Raw genomic sequence first — 27,851 nt, forward strand, 5'->3', positions numbered from 1 at the left:
TGAACTACAGTTAACCTTTATTGTTCTTTAGAAATGAACTTTCCACAATATTAATAAATCTCATTTTTAGCTCTGCTTTGAAGTTTTGATACCAGTGAAGTAACCTTTTTCTTCTTTGAATCTTTTCTTGTAAAATTATAGTTTTCTCTTTTTCTAAAATAGCAGGAAGTTCCTTCCAGTTCTTAATAAAGATAAAGGGAGCATTCATGGACTTGAGTAACTGCAGAGGAGCATTATGGTAAACAGATGAATTTCCACAGCTGCCAGCTGTCATTACGTCTTCTACCACAGGAACAGAGCCATAGGAGCAAGCCTCATATATTCTGTAACACTCCGTGTTTACTCCTGCTGGGCACAATGTGAGATCACTCTGACGCAGAGCATCTTGATAATTCTTAAGGCTTTCATTTGTTTCTTGAGGCTGCCACCTAGAAAATCAGAAGAAAACCTGAAGTTTTCACTTTACTAAGCATATCTTTTGTGGAAGAAAATATTTTATCTTTTAATGTTGGTTACAAGAAATGGTAAACACATTATAGAGATGGCAGGCAGAAGAGATGAATAAAATCTTGCCCAAATAGATTTCTTGAAAATATTTAAGAATTTGAGAAGTTTACAGCTACACATTAAAAAAAATCTAGTGGCCATACAATTTCTAAATGAAATTGTAATCACCCAAAATTTTGTGAGTGCTCGTCTTCTTTCTCTACCTCACCCTCCATCCAAATTCCTGCCCTTATGGAGCTTATTATCACAGTTCTAGTGGTGGAGACAGACAGTAACCAGGTCAAGTCAGTAAATTATTTAGAAGGTGTTAAGTGTTGTGTGGAAAAATAAAGCAGAGAAGTGAGGAGGGAGTTTTTGGTAGGATGGTATTGCAACTGTAAACAGGTGATCAGGGAGTGTCTCACTTCATGGGCATCTGAGCGGGGAGCCAGAGGAGAGGGAGCAAACCACACAGATATCTGGGGGAAGAAGAGAGCATAGAGCAAGCATAAAGGTCATGACATGGCATGTGCCAGGCATGCTCAAGGGACAGCAAGGAAGCCAGGGTGGCTAAAGCAGGGTAACTGAAGGGGAGAGGTGTAGAAGATGAAGTCAGAGCACCCATCACACAGAGTTTTGATCAGAGGGGTAACTGACCTCATCTATGTTTTATCAGAATCTATCTGGCTGTTGTGTTGAGAAGAGATTGTATGGGGCAAGGGTAGGAGCTAAGAGGCTAGTTAGAAAACCAGACGTTCCCTCCTGACTGTTCCTATTTTCTCAGTGAAATAAGCAATAGGGTCATAAGGTAAGAGCAGTTGGGAAGAGAGAAGAAGGTATGAAACAATCTTCCAGGAGAGAGGAAGAATACATGGACAAGGGAGATGGATGACTGCTGGACACTCAAGGGTCAGGGTCATATATATATATATATATATATATATATATATATATATATATTTTAATAAATTTATTTATTTTTATTTTTGGCTGTGTTGGGTCTTTGTTGCTGTGCGCAGGCTTTTCTCTAGTTGTGGCGAGCAAGGGCTACTCTTTGTTGCGGTGCACAGGCTTCTCACTGGGTGGCTTCTCTTGTTGTGGAGCATGGGCTCTAGGCATGCAGGCTTCAGTAGTTGTGGCACGCGGTCTCAGTGGTTGTGGCTCGTGGGCTCTAGAGCGCAGGCTCAGTAGTTGTGGTGCACGGGCTTAGCTGCTCCGCGGCATGTGGGATCTTCCCGGACCAGGGCTCAAACCCGTGTCCCCTGCTTTGGCTGGTGGATTCTTAACCACTGCACTACCAGGGAAGCCCAAGGTCATATATTTAAAGTGAGATCAATTGGCACCTTTCTCCAAGTGTGTTTGGCTGCATGGGTGAAGGTATGGAGCAGGTAAGAGAGCTGGATTTAACCAGAGTTAGGGTTTGCTAGATTAAGGAACTAGGGAGCTGAATGTATATGTGGTCATGATTGATTATGAAATTTAAGTGGGTAAAGAATAAAGTAAAGATGAGGTGGGTGAAGGACAATGAAATGGTATTAGGAACAATGAACTGTAAGTCCCAGCTAAATTGCTGAAGTCAGATTATTACAGGGAATGAGCTGGAATGATAGAAAATGATGTTTACAGAGAAAGAGATGCTAGAATTTGAGATCATGCAGTATGTGTAATCATAAGTTCCAGGAAATGACCATGACAGTGAATGGCTGAGGTCAAGTGGAGACCCAGATTGCTGGGGGAGAGGAAGTAAAGGAACTGCAAGACCAACGTGATGGAAAGACCATCTATGTGGATTTGGGAATCACTAAGAGTGAGGCTGGAAAAAATGTCGGAGAGATTGAGAGTAGGCCAGGAACTAGACTCTTCCAAGAATTAAGGGGATAAACCCAAGGGTCAGTATATGATTTCTCTTTTCTTTTAGGAGTTTTTTTAAAATTAATTTTATATTGGAGTATAGATGATTTACAATGTTGTGTTAGTTTCAGGTGTACAGCAAAGTGAATCAGTTACACATATATATACCTCCACTCTTTTTTTAAGATTCTTTTCCCATGTAGCTCATTACAGAATATTGAGTAGAGTTCCCTGTGCTATAAATAGGTTCTTATTAGTTATCTACTTTATATATAGTAGTGTGTATATGTCAATCCCAATCTCCCAATTTATCCCTTCCCCTTATGATTTCAAAGAGAAAGAATAATGGATAGTTTTGTCTGCTGGTATTAGATTCAAAACTGGAGGTTTTAGGGAGGGAAAAGGGAGAGTGGTCTGGAAGCAGCAATGAGAAGGAGGACACCTACTCCACCTTCTGGCTCAATGGTAGGAGAGAGATTTCAAGAATAATTCTGTTCCCACAGTAAGCTTTGTTATTTTGCCCTCACTCATTCCATTCTAGGCACACTGTCCCTTGTTCCTCACACATGGTAAGCATGCTTCCACCTTAGGCCTTTATATTTGCTCTTCCCTCTGCCTGGGCAACTCTTCTCCCAAAGAGACATGAGGCTCACCCCTCTGCCTTTTTCAGTCCTGTGCTTAAATGCAAACTTCTAACCAGCACTTTCCTTGGCTATTCTAAAATATCAAATGCTCCACTCCTGACCCCAAGTCCTCTCTACACCTCCTCTGCTCAATTTTTTTACATGGTATTATGCTCAATTTTTTTACATGGTATTTATCATCGTCTGACACTATATATATATGACACAATATATTTTATTGGTTTGTCTCCTCCAATAAGCATTTAAGTTCTAAGAGGGCATGGACCCTTTTGACTGTTTTGCTCACTGCTGTATCCCTTTATGGCTAAAATAGTTTTTGGCATATAGCAGTTGCTTGATAAATATTTGTTGACTGAATGGATATAATATGATTACACTGGCCATTAGAGAAATGTAAATCAAAACTACAATGAGGTATCACCTCACACCAGTCACAATGGCTATCATCAAAAAATCTACCAACAATAAATGCTGGAGAGGGTGTGGAGAAAAGGGAACCCTCCTGCACTGTTGGTGGGAATGTAAATTGATACAGCCACTATGGAGAACAGTATGGAGGTTCCTTAAAAAAACTAAAAATAGAACTACCATATGACCCAGCAATCCCACTACTGGGCATATACCCTGAGAGAAGCATAATTCAACAAGAGTCATGTACCACAATGTTCACTGCAGCTCTATTTACAACAGCCAGGACATGGAAGCAACCTAAGTGTCCATTGACAGATGAATGGATAAAGAAGATGTGGCACATATATACAATGGAATATTACTCAGCCATAAAAAGAAACAAAATTGAGTTATTTGTAGTGACGTGGATGGACCTAGAGTCTGCCATAGAGTGAAGTATGTCAGAAAGAGAAAATCAAATACCATATGCTAACACATATATATGGAATCTAAAAAAAAAAAAGTTCTGAAGAACCTAGGGGCAGGACAGGAAAAAAGACGCAGACATAGAGAATGGACTTGAGGACACAGGGAGGGGGATGGGTAAGCTGGGACGAAGTGAGAGAGTGATATGGACATATATACACTACCAAATGTAAAACAGATAGCTAGTGGGAAGCAGCTGCATAGCACAGGGAGATCAGCTCAGTGCTTTGTGACCACCTAGAAGGGTGGAATAGGGAGGGTGGGAGGGAGATGCAAGAGGGAGGGGATATGGGGATATATGTATACGTATAGCTGATTCACTTTGTTATAGAGCAGAAACTAACACAACAGTGTACAGCAATTATACTCCAATAAAGATGTTAAAAAATATATATATATGACGTGGACCTGCTGGGGAATGGACTTGGGGATATGGGGTGGGGAGGGGTAAGCTGTGACAGGGCGGGAGGGTGGCATGGACATATATACACTACCAAGCGTGGAATGGATAGCTAGTGGGAAGCAGCCGCATAGCACAGGGAGATCAGCTCAGTGCTTTGTGACCGCCTAGAGGGGTGGGATAGGGAGGGTGGCGGGGAGAGAGACGCAAGAGGGAAGAGATATGGGAACATATGTATATGTATAACTGATTCACTTTGCTGTGAAGCAGAAACTGGCACACCACTGTAAAGCAATTATACTCCAATAAAGATGTAAAAAAAAAATATATATATATGATTACGCTAGCAATACTGAATGGATATGATTACACTAGCAATAGAGTCAGGATTTCTTTTTTTCTTTTTTTTTTTTTGTATTTCTATGCCTGAATGATTGGTTGATTTTTTACAATTTCCAACCCCTTTTCTTTGAATGAAACATTTCTTAAATTGTATAATGCTTTACAATTTTCAAAAGTTGCACACACATAATTTCATATAATCACATAATAACCCTTCTTCCCCCTCTACCTCTAAATTGCCGCTCCTGCTTCCCTCTCCTCACTGGTAACCACTAGCTTGTTCTCTGTATCTGAGTCTGCTTCTTTTTTGTCTTATTCACTAGTTTGTTGTATTTTTAAGATTCCACATTAAGTGATATTAAACAGTATTTGTCTTTCTCTGTCTGACTTATTTCACTTAGCATAACACCCTCCAAGTCCATCCATGTTGCTGCAAATGGCAAAATTTTGTTCTTTTTTATGGCTGATTAGTATTCCATTGTATATATATGTACCACATCTTCTTTATCCATTCATCTGTTGATGGATGCTTAGTTTGCTTCCATATTTTGGCAGTTGTAAATAATGCTGCTATGAACATTGGGGTGCATGTATTCGTATCTTTTCAAATTAGTGTTTCTGGTTTTTTTCCAGTTTTTTTGTTTTTTTATATACCCAGGAGTGGAACTGTTGTGTCATGTGGTGGTTCTATCTTTAGTTTTTTAAGAAATCTCCATACTGTCTTCCACAGTGGCTGCACCAATTTACATTCCTACCAACAGTGCCCTTGTCTCCACATCCTCGCCAATATTTGTTATTTGTGTTCTTTTTGATGATAGCCATTCTGACAGGTATGAGGTGATATCTCATTGTGGTTTTGCTTTGCATTTCCCTGATGATTACCAATGTTGAGCATCTTTTCATGTGTGTGTTGGCCATCTGCATTTCCCCTTTGGAGAAATATCTTTTCAGTTCTTCTGCCCATTATTTAATCAGGTTGTTTGCTTTCTTGATGTTGAGTTGGATGAGCTGTTTATATATGTTGGATATCAACGCCTTATCAGTCATATCATTTGCAAATATCTTCTCCCATTGAGTGGGTTGTTTTTTCGTTCTGTTGATGGTTTCCTTTACTGCGCAAAAGCTTTTAGGTTTAATTAGGTCCCATTTGTTTATTTTTGCTTTTGCTTCCTTTGCTTTAGGAGACAGATCCAAAACAATATTGCTGTGATTTATGTCAAAGAGTATTCTGCCTATGTTTTCTTCTAGGAATTTTATAGTATCTGGTCTTATATTTAGGTCTTTAATCCATTTTGAGCTTATTTTTTTTATGGTGTTAGCGAATGTTCTAATTTCATTCTTTTACGTGTAGCTGTCCAATTTTCCCAGCACCACTTATTGAAAAGAATGTCTTTTCTCCATTGTATATTCTTTCCTCCTTTCTTCATAGCTAAATTGACAATAAGCGTGTGGGTTTATTTCTGTGCTCTCTAGTCTGTTCCACTGATCTATGTGTCTGTTTCTATGCTGGTACCACACTGATTTGATGACTGTAGCTTTGTAGTATAGTCTGAAGTCAGGTAGCGTGATTCCTCCAGCTCTGTTCCTCTTTCTCAAGATTGTTTTGGCTATTTGGGGTCTTTTGTGTTTCCATACAAATTTTAAAATTATTTGTTCTAATCTGTGAAGAATGCCATTGATATTTTGATAGGGATTGCACTGAATCTGTAGATTGCATTGGATAGTATGGTCACTTTAACAATATTAATTTTTTCAATCCAAGAACAAGGTATATCTTTCCATCTGTTTGTGTTATCTTCAATTTCTTTCATCAATGTCTTATAGTTTTCTGAGTATAGATCTTTTACCTCCCTAGGTAGGTTTATTCCTAGGTATTTTATTCTTTTTGATGAGACGGTATATGAGATTGTTTCCTTAATTTCTCTTTCTCATAGTTCATTGTTAGTGTACAGAAATGCAAGTAACTTCTGTATATTAATTTTGAATCCTGCTACTCTACTGAATCCACTGATGAGCTCTAATAGTTTTCTGGTGGCGTCTTTAGGATTTTCTATGTATAGTATCATGTCATCTGCAAACGTGACAGTTTTACTTCTTCCTTTCCAATTTGGATTCCTTTTGTTTCTTTTTCTTCTCTGATTGCTGTGGCTAGGACCTACAAAACTGTGTTGAATAAAAGCACTGAGAGTGGGCATCCTTGTCTTGTTCCTGATCTCAGAGGAAATGCTTTCACCTTTTCACCATTGAGTATTATGTTAGCTGTGGATTTGTCATATATGGCCTTTATTATGTTGAGGTATGCTCCCTCTATGCCCACTTTCTGGAGAGTTTTTATCATAAATGGATGCTGAACTTTATCCAAAGTTTTTTCTATCGAGATGATTATATGGTTTTTATTCTTTACTTTTAAATATTTATTTTCTTTATTTTTGGCTGTGCCGGGTCTTAGTTGTGGCACATGGGATCTCTGTTGAGGCACGTGGGAATATTTTGTTACAGCACACAGTCTCTTCATTGTGGCACGTGGGCTTCTCTCTAGTTGTGGTGTGTGGATTTTCTCTCTCTAGTTGTGGCACGTAGGCTCCAGAATACGTGGACTCTGTAGTTTGCGGTACACGGGCTCTGTCGTTGAGGCACGTGAGCTCAACAGCTGTGGTGTGTGGGCTTAGTTGCCCCGCGGCATGTAGGATCTTAGTTCCCCAACCAGGGATCAAACCCATGTCCCCTGCAATGAAAGGTGCATTCTTAACCACTGGACCACCAGGGAAATCCTCCCAATTACTGTTTTTGATATCATGTTTTACATCTAATTGTTTTGTGTATCCCTTAACTCAGGGGTCCCAACCCCCAGGCCACAGACCGGTAGTGGTCCGTGGCCTGTTAGGAACCGGGACACACAGCAGGAGGTGAGCGGTGGGCAAGTGAACAAAGCTTCATCTGTATTTACAGCCCTCCCCACTGCTCGCATTACCACCTGAGCTCCACCTCCTGTCAGATCAGCGGCGGCATTAGATTCTCATAGGAGGGCGAACCCTACTGTGAACTGCACATGTGAGGGATCTAGGTTGCGCGCTCCTTATGAGAATCTAATGCCTGATGATCTGAGGTGGAGCTGAGGCAGCGATGCTAGTGCTGGGGAGTGGCTGCAAATACAGATTATCATTAGCAGAGAGGTTTGACTGTACAGAGACCATAATAAATCAACTGCTTGCAGACTCATATCAAAACCCTATCAGTGGGACTGCCCTGGTGGCACAGTGGGACTTCCCTGGTGGCACAGTGGATAAGACTCCATGCTCCCAATGCAGGGGGCCTGAGTTCAATCCCTGGTCAGGGAACCAGATGCTATATGCATGCTGCAACTAAGAGTTCACATGCCACAACTAAGGAGACTGTGTGCTGCAACTAAGGAGCCCTGGAGCTGCAACTAAGGAGCCCGACTGCCTCAACTAAGGAGCCCACATGCTGCAACTAAGACCCAGCACAACCAAATAAGTAAATTAATTAAAAAAAAAAACCCTATCAGTGAGTGGCAAGTGACAAGCTGCATCTTATGGAGTAGACTGGACATAAGCAACACACCTCGGGTGTCACTGTCTCCCATCACCCCCAGATGGGACCATCTAGCTGCAGGAAAACAAGCTCAGGGCTCCCACTGATTTTATATTATGGTGAGTTGTATAATTATTTCATTATATATTATAATGTAATAATAATAGAAATAAAGTACACAGAGTAAATGGAATGAATGCGCTTGAATCATCCCCAAACCATCAACACCCCCACCACCCCAAGTCTGTAGAAAAACTGTCTTCCACGAAACTGGTCCCTTGTGCCAAAAAGGTTGGGGACTGCTGCCTTAACTGCTTATCGTGGATATGGATGATTTTACTACTTTTGTATTTTAACCTCCCTACCAGCTTTGTGTGTGGTGATTTCCTACTTTCACTGTATGCCTTTACTTCTTTCATTTTGTAATCTTCTTCTTTCTAGTTGTGGCATTTTCTTTTTTTCACTTAGAGAAGTTCCTTTATCATGTGTTGTAAGGCTGGTGCTGTACTCTTAGCTTTTGTTTGTCTGTAAAGCTTTTGATCACTCCATCAAATGTGAATGAGAGTCTTGCTGGGTAGAGTATTCTTGGTTGTAGTAGAGTCAGGCGAGTATCTGCGCCAATTAATGTATTTCTAGATCTAAAAGGACATTTTTGTTTAGGCATTACTTCTCTGATGACTCTGCTTTACACATGAAACTCCATTTGTTTATCTAAAAATAAAATGATCCCCAAATTTCTTCCTTCAGTCCATGAACACCTGTTTCATGATTACCATGTAAAAGATGGAAGAAAGTTAATGCAGTTAAATCCATCCATCCATCCATCCATCCACTCCCCACTTATCCTGGCCTACTTTATTCAAGGCCCTATGTTACATCTGGGGATTCAAAGAAGAATAGTACATGGCCTCTGTCCTCAGGGTGGTGTCAGTTTCCTGAAGGTGTGAGGAGTATGGCATGCCAGTCTTGGAACACTGAACTGGTTTGCCGAACATCTCAGAGATGAACCTAAGACCATTACTGTCATTTACAATCTCCTGTGTTCAAATCTGACTAACAAATATTATTGAGGAAACCTGAACAATTGACATTTGCATATGATAGTTACCAGCATTCCCCTTCAAGATGGACTACAGGAGAGTCTCTCTATTTTTAATGTATATAACATAGTTTCTTCACAGCTTTAATTACTCATGCATCTTCTGGAGAAAGACTGGTATTAATGGAGTTAAAAATGTCTGTGAAAACCTGTGCTGTCACACAAAGCAACTCTCAGATTGGAGACAAAATGGATGAATCAAGTAGACACAGAACTTACTGTTCTCTTGCTGAAACCCAACAAAGCTTATCATTCCCATCTTGTTTCAAAATGTTCATTAGTGCTTGTCTGGATGAATTTTCATAAATGGTTCCTACGAAATTACACAAGTATGGCCTTTCATTATGCAGCATTGACCAATTCGCCTCCACCACAGGAAAATTCCTGTATCTATAAAAATAAGTACATGTGAGTTAATAATATATGACAATAGGGCTAGCAAAATTTCCATAATCTAACATCTTAGGTAGCATGATGATGTAGAGAAAAGAGATTTAAAATATGATTTTCTAAACCCCAAATTATAATTTTCCATGCTTACTTTGGAAAAGTTCCTAAATCTATTGACTTAAAAAAAATTCTCACTTTGACATCTTTTACAAAATTGCTATAGAGACTATGTGCCTAAAGTGCTTTGTTTTTTATATTCTTCAACTTCCATTACTTACCTGAAGTTATAAGACAGGTTGAATTTAAGACCTTAAAGGTATAAAGAATCTTCTACATTCATAATAATCATGATTTAATTAATGTTTTAGGCAGGTGATGGAAAGATTACAGAATACATACTGCTACAGCAAAGAACTCCAACTCCAAAGGCTTATCAAGTAGATAAAAAAAAAACAACCTTACATCCCACACAGGAGAGGCCTGTTGCAACTGGCCCATTCTAATAGGCATTTGGTAATTCCAGGCATCAAATTATGTGCCTGAACTACAACCTTCACATAAGAGAAAGCTTAACGTAACAGTTAGTCTGTAACAGGTTTTCTCGATTTCGGCATTACTGCCATTTGGGCCAGATAATTCTCCATTGTGGAGGCTGTCCTCTACATTGTAAGATATTTAGCAGCAGCCCTGGCCTCTATCCACCAGATGCCAGTACAACCTCCTCTCTCCACTTGTAACAACCAAATATATCTCCAGACATTGCCAAATATCTCCTGGGGGTGGGGGTGGGGTGAAATTGCACCTGGTTGAGAACCACTGCTCTATAGGAAAGATACTGGCTTTGTCCAACATTACCAGAGTTACTGTGAAGAAGTAATTCTTTTGTTTCAAAACATTTTACAAATATGGGCTCTACACAAGGGACAGATTTTTCAGAGCACCTTTAACTTGGCTATACCTAACAAACCTTTTTGTCTGCCCTACCCTAAGCCTGCTGAGTCAGAATTTTGTTGTGGAAGGCCAGGGAATATGTCTTATTAATGTGCTTCCCTGGTGATATTTGTGTAGCCAACTGGGCAGCAGTCTAAGGTCACATTTTGTAACCAGTGATAAAATAATGCATAATGAACATCTGATTCAAATACAGTATCATATTACTGAGCTATTTCATAATTCATCCATTCAACAAATATTTATTGAATGATTACTCTGTAGGCACTGTTTTAGGCTCTACAGATAAAGTAGTGAACAAAAGAGACAAAAATCCCTGCCATCAGGAAGTTTATGTACTAGTGGCAACTTAAAGTCAACTTACTGTTATTCAAAGCTCTCTATTAACAGAATGATACAAAATAAGTTTCCAGTTCTATAGAAAGACTTTACATATATTACATAATATTTAATTACCCTTTCTTTTTACACAACAGATTTGTGCAAATTCTATCAATCTTAGTCGGAGACCTGAGCATATTATAATCCTCCCAAACCCCAGGGTCAGTGTGCTCTTCATTTAATATTGGATCTAAAGTAAGGATTTAAGGGGAGTTTGCTGGCGGTCCAGTGGTTAAGACTCCACGCTTCCACTGCAGGGGGCATGGGTTCAATTCCTGGTCAGGGAACTAAGATCTCGCATGCCATGTGGCATGCCCCCCCTCAAAAAAAAAGAAGAAATAAAGTAAGGATTTAAGAAAACTCTATATCTATATACTTATATAGGTATAGTTATATATAGAGATTCTATAATTGTTTTAGGAAGGTCCGTCTGTCTGCCATCCACCGCTAAACATTTCTTTAAGGTACTAGTGATAAACTTTAAAATTTATCCTATGACTTGGGGTTCTAAAATACAAAAATGTAACTCATCTGCTCTCCTCATAAAAGTCTAAATACTCTAAAAAACATCATTATTACCAAAGCATGAGACCAAACCATATTTTTGCCCATACAAAAGGTTGTACACAGCCTCAATAAGCTCAGAAGAACTACATTTATTACAAATTTAAAACACAATCTTGCTGATACAGAAATTCAGGTCTTAGAGTCTAAAAACATGTAAGAATATTTGGTACTTACGTTGCTACTCCTAAAGGCCATTGAAAAACATCCATGTTATTAATCCAGGGGCTGTCATATATTATGAAAAGTAGTTCCACAGAGCCTCCATTTCTTTTGAGAAACTGGTTTATCCACTCATTATTACAATGTTCATTTCCAAGCAAAACAACAGCAAGATGCTGGAGTTTTTGAGTTTGCACTAAATTTTGTGCATAAAGTAACCACTGGGTGGCATAAAAGACCTTTGCTTTTTCTCTTCCATTTAGAATGAGTACCACATTATTCTCATCAACAGAGAAGTACCCTGGGACCACAGCTGGACCAGTGATGAAGCTGTTAAACACAAAACAAAAACAAGAGACAAACAAAAAGAGAACAAAAGTATTTGGTATCAGAAGTTTTAAATCATTTTATATAAAGTATATAATGAAACTTAATCCATGTTCTTTCTAGAAATAATTTCTATAACACATGTTTTTTTGAACAACTCTGGATGATGGGACATAGATGTAGATTAGTGGGAAACTTTGGTTGTAGACAGATTAATTATATGCAAATTTGAAAGTACCCACAGGAAAAAATATTTACCTTATATATCTAATAAAAGTATAAATATAAAAATTTGAATGGGAAGATATATATAACAAACTCACGATAGTTAGTGGTTTGTCTCTTAGGAGGAAGGAAGAGGAAAGGGCCTGAGGAACAATACAAAGAGAGCATTTATTGCCTTTACTGGAAATATCTAATTCTTTTACGAGGAAAGTTAAATATCTGAAGCAAGTATGACAGAGAGCCAGAATTTGTTAGTTCTAGGTGGTGGGTAAATGGGAATCTACTGTATTACTCTCTATTCTTTAAGGTATTTAAAAAATATCATAAAAGGAATAGATACATGTCATAACTCACATTTCATATTATGTGCTGCTTCGAACAACCAATACCATTGAAATATTTTACACGAATATGCATTAAATACAAAAAATACCATTTAACCTATCAGAAACTTAGTTACAACGGTCCTAGATTCTTTGCAAGCTGCTCAAACATTTCTTTATAACTTGCTAGAATCTTTTAATATTTAGTACAAATATGCTGAAATCCTGCTTTTTTTGCTTATTGTTGGGGATAAAAACTAACATTATTAAATGCCTTTTATATACATGATACATAGGCACTCTGCACAGGTTATCCTTTAACCTCCACAACAACTCTGCAGAGATTAGTCCCCCATTTTGCATTTGGGAAATCAGGCTTAAGTTGCACAACCTGTGATGGCAGCATCAAGTTTTGAATCAAGATCTAACTTCAGCAAAAAAAAAACAACAAAAAAAAACAAAAACAAAAAAAAAGATCTAACTTCAGAGCTTGAGTCATTCCCATGACACTATGGTTAACAAGTACTCAAATTAGTAGATATTAGTTAAAACACAAAATATAAATATGTATTTTGTCTGTATATGTACTGTATGAATTCTATGACATTATTCTACAGTGATAATAAGCTACACGGATCAGAGCTGCATTTTGAGTCTGCTTTGGACAGGAAGATGCCAAATAATTCAGCAATCATTTAGTAATTTAAGAGAACGGGCAGAATCTGAGGGGTTAGGAAGCACTTTAAAGAGAATGATGATAATTATGATAGGTTTAAAATACTTATTATTGGTAGTACATGAACACTTTTTCTCTCCTTTAAAATTATAGGTGGGAATAGTTCTAATTTTATTGATCCACACAAATTAACAAAAGCATGATTCATTCAGGGCACATTTGACTGATCTTGGAATCTCCACAGCTCTCTTTTTGTAGAATGCTCTCACATTCCAGCAAGCAGGCATGTCAGCTCTTATGCTCTGACTAATTGGTTTTCTAGACCTCAAGGCCATGTTCAAGTAATAGTGAAAGCCCTGGGGTCAATGCTCTGGAGCTAAGGTATAGATCGGAGGTTCCCAAATTTTAATGGTTCCCAAGACTTTCAGTGTTTTAGTAATTTTTTCAAGCCAGAAGAAATGAGTAATGGTTCAGTTTTTTAAGTTGTTAGATCCAAATAACTTAGTATTTATGTCCTAAGAGCTTAGAAGCCACTTTAAAAATAATACACATACACTGAAGGAAAAAATAATATTCCTATTTCATTCTTAACTAACTACACATACTTAATAATGGGAGGTGTGCACCCATTGAGCACTACACAACTTCTCAAACCTTGGAATCAGAGAGGACACTGCCTCGGTCGCTGCCTGTTCCACTTTGATTTTTGCACAGTACTTGGATTTGATCACAGCAACCATAGGAAATCCAGCTCCTCAAATGTATGACATCTCTGAAATGGATGTAGGGTGATCTAATGTTGAAACTTGAACTACCTCAAACTAGTTTGCATGGTGTTTGACAGATATGAAGTATAATTGTGATTCCTACAAATATTTGTGGTGCCCCAGGGTGCCTCAGTATACAGTTTGGGAAGCACAGATTTAGGTAAAGAAACTTTAGGGGTAAAAAAAAAAATCCCATAAGATTCAGATAGTTGTGTGTGTGTTGGGAGGTGTGTTAGTCACACTGCAGTGGGTTGAGAAGTGAATGAGAAGGGGACAGTAAGAAGTAAGTGGGGAGAAATGCAAATCAAAACTACAATGAGATACCACCTCACACCAGTCAGAATGGCCATGATTAAAAAGTCTACAATTAACAAATGCTGGGGAGGGTGTGCAAAAAAGGGAACCCTCCTACACTGTTGGTGGGAATGTAAATTGGTGCAGTCACTATGGAAAACAGTTTGGAGGCTCCTCAAAAAACTAAAAACAGAGTTACCATATGATCCAGCAATCCCACTGCTGGGCATATATCCAGACAAAACTCTAATTCAAAAAGATACATACACCCCTATGTTCATAGCAGCACTATTCACAATAGCCAAGACATGGAAACAACCTAAATGTCCATTGACAGATGAATGGATAAAGAAGATGTGGTACACATACACAATGAATATTATTCAGCCATAAAAAATAATGAAATAATGCCATTTGCAGCAACATGGATGGACCTAGAGGTTTTCATACTAAATGAAGTCGGAAAGAAAAAGGCAAAAACCATATGATATCACTTACATGTGGAATCTAAAATATGAAACGAATGAACTTATCTACAATACAGACTCACAGACATAGAGAACAGACTTGTGGTTGCCAAGGGGCATGGGGAGTATGGGAGGGATGGATTGGGAGTTTGGCATTAGCAGATGCAAAGTATTATATATAGAATGGATAAACAACAAGGTTCTACTGTATAGCACAGGGAACTATATTCAACATCCTGTGATAAACGATAATGAAAAAGAACATGAAACAATGTATATAGACGTATAACTGAATCACTCTGCTGTACAGCAGAAATTAACACACCGTTGTAAATCAACTATACTTGAATAAAATAAATTACAAAAAAGAAGTGGGGACAGTAAGTGTAGACAACTCTTCTGAAAGTGTGGATGAGAAGGTGAGAATGCAATAATGAGTGAAAGGTGGGAGACAAAGGAGAGCAAGGAAGTAACCGATGAAGCAAGGTCTTGGGATATGCAGAAGGGATGCACAGGTGGAGGGAGTTAATACTGAACACAGGTGAGGGAGATCATCTCATTGTCTGAGAGCTGAGGAAAGAGAGAATGTTAGGTGAGGGATCACATAGAGATCATGTAGGTAAATGTTAGAGGGGCAGCTAGTTAAGGGAGATAATTGTGGATATCTTGAGGAAATAAAGGCAGGGTTGTCTGCTGAGAAAGAGGGGGTTAGGCAGGTGTTGGGTAGTGGCCTAGAGAAGAGTAGAAAAATCTGCTTTTATTCTTTCTGTATTTTCTATCTTGAACGCATACTAGCTATCCAGTCATGCAAGCTAGAAACCAGGGAACTATCACATTCGATTCTTGCTCTCATCTAATAATCCTTAAATTCTGATAGTTTTGTCCCCAAATTTCTAAAATTCCTGGCTCTGCTGGAATACCACTTCCCAATTTCATCCCTTATTTATATCTCTGCTGGATACTTATAGTTTCCTAATGCAATGTCCTGGTCTGCCTGCATTCAGCTGTCTCCTTCAAATCATTTTTCCACATGGCTACTGGAGACATCTACACAAAAAACATACATGACAATACCACTATCTAGCTTAATCATCTTCAACTGCTTTTCACTGAACAAGAATAAAGTCCAAGAGTTTTAATGTGGCAAATACAAGGCCCATGACCATCTGGCCCTTGTCCTCCACTCCCAATATGAGCTACCCTACCCCATCTTCATGCTCTAGGGATTCTGAATGGTTTGCGATTCTATGCACAACCCAAGCTGTTTATCAATTCTTAGGCCCTGATATTGCCTCTGCTGGGAATATAATCACTCCTCTCACTGCCTTCCTAAATCCTACTAATCTTTTAAGACTTAGCTCAGCTATCACCTCCTCTAGGAAGCCTTTCTTGATAGGCCCCATATCCCCAACTCTACTCATATTGAGTTAGTGGCCTTCCCTCTATATTTCCCTAACAACTAAGGAGTATGCACGTCCTTACCATTATGCTTTGTATAAGGTATGAAAATTATTTATGTGTTTATCTCAGCCACTAGTGTGTGAACTCCCTGAGGCTAGGGAAAAGTATTTTATTCTCTTTGAAATCCTCAGAGCCTAGTAGGAACTAACTAGCAGGCACTCAGTAAATGCTGAATGAGTTAAGCCATAATTCTCTTTAAGGGAGTTATCTGCTCTACCAATTTATTTAAGTTCTCCTACTGCATTTAAAATATGAATCAAGTTACAAAAATTCAATTTATTAATAAATTTCTAGCTATACATTTATTACATAAAGTAGGGCATATGTATGAGATATTATAGTATATTTATGCATGATAAAAGATGTATTTTAGTTTCCTGAAGTTATTCATCATGCATCAGTCACAAATATCCATTAGCTGAAAAATGAACATATTTAAGAAGCTCATACACAGAATTTTAAAACAGTGACTTGCTCTTCTAGATTTGTTAGCATATATTTAATAGTCAGAACTTCTAATTTTCAATATTTATTATTTTTCTGCTAGGTTCGGAAGAAAACTTTCTTCCCAATAAGTACTTTCAATACTTACAGAGTCCAGAGAAATCATTTGAATATTGAGTTCTAAGCTGAACGTGAGCAAAATATAGTTTTTTAGAATCCAATATAATTATTGTTTCATTCTTTCTAAATTCAGTGAGTGCTACTGAACAAACGCTATATGCTATTACATTAAGTGAGTTACAGATAAGATTAATAATTGCCAGCTAAGAGTCTGGCAAATGCCTTGATAAAGAATAAGCACACAAGCTAAACCATCCACACAGCTCTCAGCCATCGCATTCTACATCATGTTTGGTTAATACATAGTTTTAGAAAATAGGTATACCGAACCCATGAAAGGCCCTTACTTTTGAATAGCTGTTGCAATTCACCCTACTTTTGTGGCCAGCATCATTGCCATGACTCCACGCCTTCTGAATTCAGTGTTTATGATGGAACACTCCCACCCTCATACTAGCTTGGCTGGAGTGGGAGAATGGGCATTGTGAAAAATTAACTATATTGTCTTTCTTTACCAATGAAAATTTTATTTGAGATCTGTATTGATCTATGGTCCAGTATATGACTGAAACATAGTATAGCCATTAATATTATCTATAAAAGCTTTCACTCACTGTAATGAGTAGTGAGCTCACTAAATTCTTATAATAGTAATATCTGGAAATTCTAAAATAGGAATCAGACACATTTTATCGTGAGCTTCAGAGAAAAGTTCAACTTTTTCATAAGGAGCAGATGCTCATTGAAAATATAATTGAATTTAGGACTTCCCTGGTGGTGCAGTGGTTAAGAATCCGCCCGCCAATGCAGGGGACACAGGTTCATGCCCTGGTCGGGGAAGATCCCACATGCCACGGAGCAGCTAAGCCCGTGCACCACAACTACTGAGCCTGCGCTCTAGAGCCCATGAGCCACAACTACTGAGCCTGCGCTCTAGAGCCTGCGTGCCACAACTACTGAAGCCCACGTGCCTAGAGCCCATGCTCCGCAATGAGAGAAGCCACCGCAATGAGAAGCCTGCGCACCACAATGAAGAGGAGCCCCCAGTCGCCGCAACTAGAGAAAGCCTGCACGCAGAGACAAAACACCCAACGCAGCCAAAAATAAATTAAAAAAAAAGCAAGTATAATTGAATTTAGATAACAACGAATTAAGTAATTTAGCATCTAACTTTTGTTTTATCAAATGGGTAGACATTTATATATCTTATGATAATGCCTGCACATGCACATTACAGAATTCTGAAGGCAGTCTTTTGGGGATAATCAAAGGTTATGATAAGCAGAAGACGCCTCCTAAGAAATTAAACATAAAGTTGCCCTTTGAAATTAAACTATAAATGAACATATGACAGATATGAGCTGAAACAGGCAAAGTTCCTTCAAGAGACAGAATGGGTGCCATGCTAGCTTGTAACCTAATTGAACACATTAACAGAAAACATGTATCAAAAAGGTGTTTACTGGGAGGTATGTGAATGGAGAGATAATAGACAATAATGGAAACACAGAAAAAAGGAGAACTGAAAGGTAGGGAGATGTTGCAGTACCTATTTAAGTAACAGTAAAAATAATAAAACTAATAACAAGACTTCTATTAGTGATTACCATGTGCCAGATACTGGTCTAAGCACTGTATATCTATTAATGCGTTTAATCTTCAAAACAATCCTGTGAAATAGAAACTAATATTTACCTTAATAATTATTTTAAATTATTATATTATATATATATTATATATATATATATATATATTACATTATAATTATTTTAAACTCAAGGAAATCCAGGCACTGAGAGGTTAAGAAACTTGCCAAGGTCAGACACTAATAAGAGGTAAAGCTGGAATTGGAACTGAGATATTCTGGCTTCAGAGTCTGTGCCCTTAACAACTCAGTCACATTGCTACACTGCCAACAGGTGACTGGACTTCACCAGCCTGCCTCACAAGTTCAGTCTGCCCTGCATGTATTCATCTATTCACATCCTGAGCACAGCCTATGTATGGTACTGACTCAGTGGTGAACATGGAGTCATTCATTTCTTCCCTTCTGAAACACACAGCTTTGGAAGTGCTATATATAGTTATAGCCCACATTTTGATTCCATATTTAATCAAACAACTCTCAAATATTTAGGTATCATTTGTAGTCTGGCTATATGGAAAGAATGTGCTGGTCAAGCCAATACAAACATGTGGACTGACCGACAGTTCTATTTCCATTCTGAGTTATTTACTCGACATTCTGGATTACATTATTTGGGCCTATGAATAGATAAGAATCAGCATTCAGGAGCCTGATCGACCCTGGAACACTGAGGATACCCTTTCTATTTTCTGTCTCGGAAGTGCTGTGAAATTAACGTTAAATGATATAAGCTCTTTGTAAACTTAAGGATTTATTTAAATAGAATGTATTTATGCTTATTTAAAGGATTTTGATAGTATTTAGAAACTCTTTCTGTATCTTCAAGATGACCGATTACTGCCAATTCACTTTTGGTCAAATAAAAATGAATGTGTTGGGACCTCCCTGGTGGCGCAGTGGTTAAGAATCCGCTTGCCAATGCACGGGACAAGTTCGAGCCCTGGTCTGGGAAGATCCTACATGCTACGGAGCAACTAAGCCCGTGCACCACAACTACTGAGCCTGTGCTCTAGAGCCCGCGAGCCACAACTACTGAAGTCCATGCGCCTAGAGCCCATGCTCTGCAACAAGAGAAGCCACCGCAATGAGAAGCCCACACACCGCAATGAAGAGTAGCCCCCACTCGCCACAACTACGAAAAGCCGGCGCGCAGCAACAAAGATCCAATGCAGCCAAAAATAAATAAATAAAATAAATAACTTAAAAAAAAAGAATGTGTTGAAACATTTAAGTTAATACCCATGTAGCCTGATTCAACTCAAAACTTGCAATTTCATAAAAGTTTATTAATTTTGGATAAATTATGTATGCTACTTTCCATAAGCCTAAAACTTTAATAAAATGTTTTAAAAAATCTTTTACAATAGTGAACTTCCTTGAATATACAGTTCTCTTAAATTCTAAAAGGAAGTAGCATTGTTATTTAATCATAATATAAAATCTCAGGTAAAAATTTCAGAAGGAAACAGGAAGTTAGTTTTTCTTTTGGGAGTTAATGCCATTTGCTCAAAACCTTTGCTGCAGTAACACTGTATATTAACTTCTCTATGAATTTCAAATAACTCTTTTGAAAATGCTAATATATATTGTAGGTAGACCTAATAGACTAATACTCATAACACATGTTTACTTTTAAAACAGCAAAATGTTACATTTATATGCATAATACACATTTACTTTCAAACACCCAAATCCAACTATTTTAAGTTTAGGATTATGTATAAACTCTTCAATGGGATTAGATCAATAGAAGCCTGGAGATAAAAGGAAAAATAATCATTACCAATGATGATTTAAAAGCCTGTTTACTTTTCAAGAATGATTACTTTGAAAAGATACATGCAATGAAATTGCTTTCCAAGTGTGTATACAGTAAATAAAGAATTAAAAGAGCAGCGAAAATTCAAATGAAACTGATATTAACTACAGCTCTTCCTCTTGATTTCTGTGAGAAATAAATGGAAACCTAAAGGAAACCATAATCTTTGGTTCACATTTTTTTCCCTTAATAATATAATTGTAAAATGAAATAAGCATTTTAAAATAATTATTTTTGGTTTTTATTTCAATAAGAAAGCAAAATCTAATAGAAAATAGCATTCTTTCATTGTCACAATATTTCTAAATAAAATGATCTTAATTCTATTTAAAAATCTTCAGAAAATATGCAATCACAGATAAAAAGTTTTATAAAAATAAGAGTGCAAAAATGTCAATAATACATTGGTTTTATTGAATTAAAAAAAGATTTCTGAATATTGCAGTGAAATGGTAATCTATACTATCAAATCATGATAGAATTCATATATGAAATGTTTTGATAAAAATTTCAAAACTAATAGCAGTAGCTTTGCTACCACGTGAATATATAAAAATATGTGAATCTATTACATGAAGGAGAAAAATAAAAATACTTTAAGTTTTCATATTATTCCAACATACAGAATGTTACATGTTTATCAACAACCAAATGTTGCAAAATTTAGAGCACGAACTTTTCCATATAATCAGACATGTTTTGATTAAAATGAAATAGACACATGATTCCAAAAAACCCGTATTTTGTAACATCCAATTTTATAAGAAAATGTTTAAGGTAAGCTTTAACTACAAATATATATACATGAGGTTTATCTCTCCATCCTTCACAAGTTGAAGTGAAAATATTTTCTATAAATATTGATATATTTTCCTCTGATTTTTCTTCTAGTATTTACATAAAAAATTGTACAGCAACATATCAAAGGTTAATGCTGCACAATTAATACCTGTAATGTGTTCTTCCAACAACTAAATTTCCTTCTCTCCGCTGAGCAGTCACATCAGTGGGCTCAAGTAAACCTTCAAAAATATGCTCCCAGAGATACAAACCTGGTAATTAAAAAAACAAAAAATGAAAGCATGTACCTTCTGGTGTACTCTAGTGTGTGAGATGAATTTATGTTCTGCTCTTTCATATCATTTGATTAGGAAACCAGATTCTATTCCTCTTTGGGCTCAAAATCATCAATATGGCAGCTAATGTACGAGAGACTAAACTCAGAGGTTGTCAGTGTAAAATGTGGGTTATATTAAAGACAAAAAACTCTCTTACTCTATATTTGAGAAACCCCTAATCATCACTGGACCTTTACTACCTATCTTATCCTGAAATGTGTTATATTACAGTGTAAGTTACTATATGATTACAGTGTAAGTTACTATATGATTACAGTGTAAGTTACTGTATGATTAGGACTGTTTCTATATTATAACAGAAGGAGGGGGGAAATCACCATCTTGTGCCAAACAGAACCAGAGAAGCTCATGTATGTACATATACATTCAATATGTCAAGGAGATATTACCTCCTCCCCACCTGAACACACATCCTTCACTGCATGATGCCCTCTGCAAACAAATGCCACTGTGTCTTTTCTCCTTAGGCTGGCCCCTACGTTTTATCATGATTTCACCTGAATGAAAGCTCTGTGAGTAGAGGTCTCAGAACTCTGTGTTGTCATACAATGAGGTAATCTGGAGATGAGGAGGTAATCAGGGAGCCCAATTACGTAAATGTAACTAAAAAGTTAGATTGAGAGATGTGTTTTGTTCCATTCTCATTACACCGTGGTACTAAAAGACACACACAAAACCCATGTTTAAAGACTTGGCTAATCAGATAAAGCTTTCCAAATATGGTAGGCTGAGTAATGCTTTCCTCCAACCCAAGAGGTCCAAAGATGAAATCTCTAGCACCTATGAATGTTAACTTTACAAAGCAAAAGAGACCTTCTAAATGTGATTAAGATAAGGATACTGAGGTGGAGAGATTATGCTGGATTACCTGGGTGGGTCCTATGTAATCACAAGGGTCCTCAGGAAAGGGAGGCAGGAGACTGAAAATGAGGGAAAGAGATGTGAGGAGGAAGCAGAAGTCAGAGTGAGGTGGGGCCATGAGTCAAGGAATGCAGGCAGTCACTAGAAACTGTAAAAGGCAAGGAAGCAGATGCTCCTCTAGAGCCTCCAAAGGGAATATAGCCCTGTGGACACAGTTTAGATTTCTGCCTTCAGAAATGTAAGCTAATAAACTTACAGTGACAGCAGTTAATAATACTGTATTGCACATATGAGAGTTGCAAAGAAAGTAGGTCTTAAAAGTTCTCATCACAAGAAAAAAATTGTAACTATGTGAGGTGATGGATGTTCACTAGACTTACTATGTTGATCCTTTCACAATATATATATCAAATCATATGTAGTACACCTGAAACACATTTATATAATGTTATATGTCACTCACAGATCAATTAAAAAATGTGTTGTTTGAAGCCACTAATTTTTGGTAGTTGGTTACGGCAGCTAAAGGAACCTATAGATTATGTAGCAATAGATTATGGTACCTGGAAATGGGGTGCTGCTGTAACAAATACTTAAAAATCTGGAAGTGCCTTTGGAATTGGGTAATGGGGAAAGGCTGGAAGAATTTTGAGAAGCATGATTAAAAAACACCTAGAATAGATTGCCTTGAACAGACTGTAGGTAGAAATATGGATGTTAGTGACTCATTTCTGAGAACTCAGAAGAAAGTGAGGAGAACAGTAGGAAAAAACATGTACCATCTTAGAGAATACCGAAATCACCATAAACTGACTGTTGGTAAAACTATGCACATTAATATTGCTCTTGGTAGGGGCTCAGGAGGAAATGAGGAACATGTCATTAGAGACTGGAGAAAAGGGGATCTTTGTTATACAGCAGCAGAAAGTTTAGCTGAATTATGTCCTGCAGTTATATGCAAAGCAGAACTTGTAAACGATAAACTTGGATAGTTAGCTGAAGAGATTTCTAAGTAAAGTGTTGAAGTTGTGGCCTGGTTTCATCTTGCTGATTACAGTAAAATATGAGTTGAAAAGAGAGACTGAGGAAAAAACTGGTAAGCAAAAAGGAACAATGACTTGATGATTTCGGAAATTCTTAGCCTATTCAGATTGCAAAAGAGGTGAAAAATTAGGAGATTCGCTGTCAAGAAAGCATGCTCTGGAGAGAAGGCTAAGGATGTAGGTGACATCCCTTTGCTAATGCCTGGTCAGAATACTCAATCACAGAGAGGGTTTTTTGAAAATATTAGGTGTTAATTTATGGATCTCCTTAACTATCTCAGCAGAAGCTAGAAACAGAGATGGGATTATCCAGGTAAGACCTGTGGAGGAACTCTTGTCTAGAAAAGCAAATCTTTGTGACATAAATGGGAGACCCACAAGGTTCTTGAGAATGTTATATTAGCAGAAACACTGCCAGCTTGGACTAAAAGGGACAGAGACAGCCTGAAATGAAACAAGCTTATTGGACTCCCAAAATTCTAACAGCAGGAACAGGATGATAAAACTACTGAGCTGCAAACACATGCTAACCTTCCTGAAAATGGAAGGATGACTTCCCAAGCACGGAGCTGAAAGTCCAGAAGTAAAGCTCTGAGCCAGAGTACAGAGTACTCCCAGGCGTTGAAACCTAATGGAGTTTGCCTGGCTGGATATCAGAATTGCTTAAACCTGTGACTCCATTTTCCTTCCATCTTCTCCCTTTTGGAATGGGAATTTCTATGACTGGTATCCTATGACTGTGCCTAGAGAATAGGCCGATGAATGAATGCAGTGCTTGATAAAGCTCATCTGGACACTTTGTGCCTATTGGATTGAAATGAGAAAAGTCTGGAAACATGAAACTTGTTAAGAAGTCAATATAATTAAAAACTAGAATGGGGAAGTGGAAATTTAAAGGAAGAAATTAATAATAGAGATTTTATAGAGAAAAAAGTTGCTAGAAGTTGATGATTGGATGCCTGGGTCTGGGTACTAGAACTTCAGAGGTCAGTAGTACTTTTCAAGGATGTATATATGTATGTATGCAAGTGACTATGAATTTATGAAACATCATGGGTCAGGCACTACTATTCTGTTTCCTTTCACCTGGTACCTTCTATCCATATCCCTTACTATACATAAATCTAACTAATGTTTTATGGCCAAAGAAAGCCCCTTCTAACTCACTAAATTCTTTCTGACTCTTCTGTCATTGAGGGTCCCCCATTCTCTAATTGAGCATATCATATAACTTAGAACACTACACTCTCATGATACTCAGAGCAAAAATGCTTTTGTGGGCAAACAAGTTTAATCAACTACATACTATATCCCCTTCTTAGACATTCACAATGAACACTGTCATATTAAAGGCTCTGACAAAGCCCTGTAATAAAGAACCTTGTTTAACTTTGTTCAGTTCAATGTTTCCCAAACTTGTTTGGCCATTAAGGGCAGGGGCCACATCTTGTACTTGTGCATCAAGTGTCCAATAAACACATAATTCCATGAAAATTCAGTTGACATAGGCATTTCAGTATAATTATGCATACACAACCCACTCTTTGTATTGACAAATAAAGCTGTGCTCTGCTAAAGACCAACAATAGAATATATGTGTGCATGTGTGTGTTTGTGTGTGTGCATTTACACAGATGTTGTCTAACAGAAAAGAGAAATGGAACATTGAGAAAAAGTGAAAAAATGCATCAGGATGTCTTAACAAATGATGAAATAACTGTAAATATATTAACAAAGTGCTTTTTACATGTCTTAGCTTTAAACATTAATTTACCAATGGCAGCTTTGCCCCAGATTTGTACATGGAAGTCTTTTTTCTCTTTTGTGGACTTATTTAATATCTGCAGTCTGTGTTTTTGCTCATTTTTTTCATCTTCTTCCCAAGGATTCCATTCTTCACTTCTCAAAGTAGATTGTTCTATGTTATAAAAAGAGCAACAAGTGTTATCAATAAGATAGAGCTGCAGTTATAGATAAATTCAAGCCATTTAAATTAAATGTTAGGGAGTTTTAATTGCATCCTAACTTCAATTTTTCAAAGAGATAAAGCAACAGAATTTGAACTGGTTAAACACTGTAAAAATAAAAAAAGGAAATCATAACTTAAGTTTGATTGAACCGTTACCCTGAAAGAGCTTGATATAAAATAATAAAATGTTAACACAAGGCAGGAAATTCTCTCTCCCAAATAAAGCCTTCTAAAATGACTGGGTACAGTAATATGCATCAAGTTACAAGTTTAACTTTTGCCAGTTCTTTACAGATCGTATATATGTAACGCAACCTATACATAAAAACTTGACTTCAACATGAAAAGTGTCCCCCAGTTTCAGATACTATTGTGCAAAATTCTGAAAGAAGGGAGAAATAAGCCTGAGTCCGATCCTGACATAGGTCAAAATACAAGAGAGGGGATCAAAACTTGGAGATGAAGCGCTCTGGCCTTCAGAAGTCACAGCAGGATTAGAGCAAGCTCTTTGTTTCAATATGGGAATAGATGTCCTTAAGCCAGCGGCATTCCAGCAAATCTCTGGCATTTTGTGACAATATCTTGGATATATTTTTTAACATCTTTATTGGAGTATAATTGCTTTACAATGGTGTGTTATTTTCTGCTTTATAACAAAGTGAATCAGTTATACATATACATATGTTCCCATATCTCTTCCCTCTTGCGTCTCCCTCCCTCCCACCCTCCCTATCCCACCCCTCCAGGTGGTCACAAAGCACCCAGCTGATCTCCCTGTGCTATGCGGCTGCTCCCCCCTAGCTATCTACCTTACGTTTGGTAGTGTATATATGTCCATGCCTCTCTCTCGCTTTGTCACAGCTTACCCTTCCCCCTCCCCATATCCTCAAGTCCATTCTCTAGACGGTCTGTCTCTTTATTCCTGTCTTACCCTAGGTTCTTCATGACCTTTTTTTTTCTTCTTAGATTCCATATATATGTGTTAGCATATGGTATTTGTTTTCCTCTTTCTGACTTACTTCACTCTGTATAACAGACTCTAGGTCCATCCACCTCACTACAAATAACTCAATTTTGTTTCTTTTTATGGCTGAGTAATATTCCATTGTATATATGTGCCACATCTTCTTTATCCATTCATCTGTTGATGGACACTTAGGTTGCTTCCATGTCCTGGCTATTGTAAATAGAGCTGCAATGAACATTCTGGTACATGACTCTTTTTGAATTATGTGGAGAAAAGACAGCCTCTTCAATAAGCGGTGCTGGGAAAACTGGACAGCTACATGTAAAAGTATGAAATTAGAACACTCCCTAACACCACACACAAAAATAAACTCAAAATGGATTAAAGGCCTAAATGTAAGGCCAGACACTATAAAACTCTTAGAGGAAAACATAGGCAGAACATTCTATGACATAAATCACAGCAAGATCCTTTTTGACCCACCTCCTAGAGAAATGGAAATAAAAACAAAAATAAACAAATGGGACCTAATGAAACTTAAAAGCTTTTGCACAGCAAAGGAAACCATAAACAAGACCAAAAGGCAACCCTCAGAATGGGAGAAAATATTTGCAAATGAAGCAACTGACAGAGGATTAATCTCCAAAATTTACAAGCAGCTCAGGCAGTTCAATAACAGAAAAACAAATAACCCAATCCAAAAATGGGCAGAAGATCTAAATATCTTGGATATTTAAGATGTGTTTTAAAGGTGTGCGCACCTGTCAGCCCCAGGGGTAGGGAGTGGGGACGGCGTGTGGGACTTGGGCGAGGACGGGGGCACTCATACATACATCCTCCAGTCCCGAGGCCTGGGCTGGCTACCGAGAGCTGAAGGAGGAAAAGCGCATACCGGGGCCCGGGGGCAATCCCGGATCCGAGAGCGGGACCGGTGGCCGCGCGGCTCCGCTAGCCCAGCCCCCACCAGCCCGCAGCCCCGAGTCCCGGCGCGCCGCTGAGGAGGGAGGCCGCGGGCCGGTGTCCTACCTCGGCCTCGCCTCTCCCGCGCCGGGGCAGCCCCCTTCCTGAGGCCCCGCAAAGACGCGTCCTGCGTCCGGCGGCTGCGCCCGAAGAAGACGTGGTAGGCGGCGTAGATGGAGAAGAGGCAGTACAGGGCGATAAGAATCGAGCAGAGACGCTTCCGCGTCAGCCGCATCCCACTCAGCCTTCCCCTCAGGCCACCACCACAGTGGAGATGGGCCGGAAGCGAAGCCGCCACTCAGCTCCGCGGCCCTAGCGTCGCCGGGTGCAGACGCAGGCCCTGCCAGGGGGAGTAGTCATCCGAAACGGACCCGCCCGCCGCTTCCGCCCCGACGCGCCCCGACCCCGCCCCTCGCCCTCGCCCCACCCAGGACTCGCCCTCGGCCCCGCCCTCAGCCCCGCCTAAGCCTCTCTGAGGCGCCTCCGTCCCGCCCTGCCAACGGCCCCGCCCTTTCGGGGAGCGCTAAGATCCTTCTTGCCTCGGACTCTGGAATCGGGCGTTGGAAGACCGCCCCTTCGCCCGCGCCAATCCATGACCTCTGCAGTGTATCCACGGCCACTTTCAACCCTGCCCATCTTCCGA

At 38.5% G+C, this 27,851-nt stretch overlaps 1 protein-coding gene across 2 annotated transcripts; it reads right to left on the minus strand.

Moving 5' to 3' along the window:
* Positions 1-27,552, minus strand: RXYLT1 (ribitol xylosyltransferase 1). Of its 2 annotated transcripts, XM_004312289.4 has the most exons (6): positions 27,275-27,552; positions 25,087-25,230; positions 21,219-21,321; positions 11,714-12,028; positions 9,470-9,640; positions 1-428 (listed from the first exon to the last, which is right to left on the minus strand). In XM_004312289.4, exons 1-6 carry the CDS (start codon positions 27,441-27,443, stop codon positions 11-13), a joined length of 1,320 nt encoding a protein of 439 aa, XP_004312337.2. In that variant the 5' UTR covers positions 27,444-27,552; the 3' UTR covers positions 1-10. The 2 variants fall into 2 exon arrangements, with proteins under 2 accessions (XP_004312337.2, XP_019774168.1); XM_019918609.3 differs by lacking the exons at positions 21,219-21,321; positions 25,087-25,230 and having other exon boundaries at positions 27,275-27,398.
* Positions 27,553-27,851: the final 299 nt, after the last annotated feature.

This window comes from Tursiops truncatus, chromosome 11 (genome assembly GCF_011762595.2).
Source record: "Tursiops truncatus isolate mTurTru1 chromosome 11, mTurTru1.mat.Y, whole genome shotgun sequence".
Lineage (NCBI taxonomy): Eukaryota > Metazoa > Chordata > Mammalia > Artiodactyla > Delphinidae > Tursiops > Tursiops truncatus.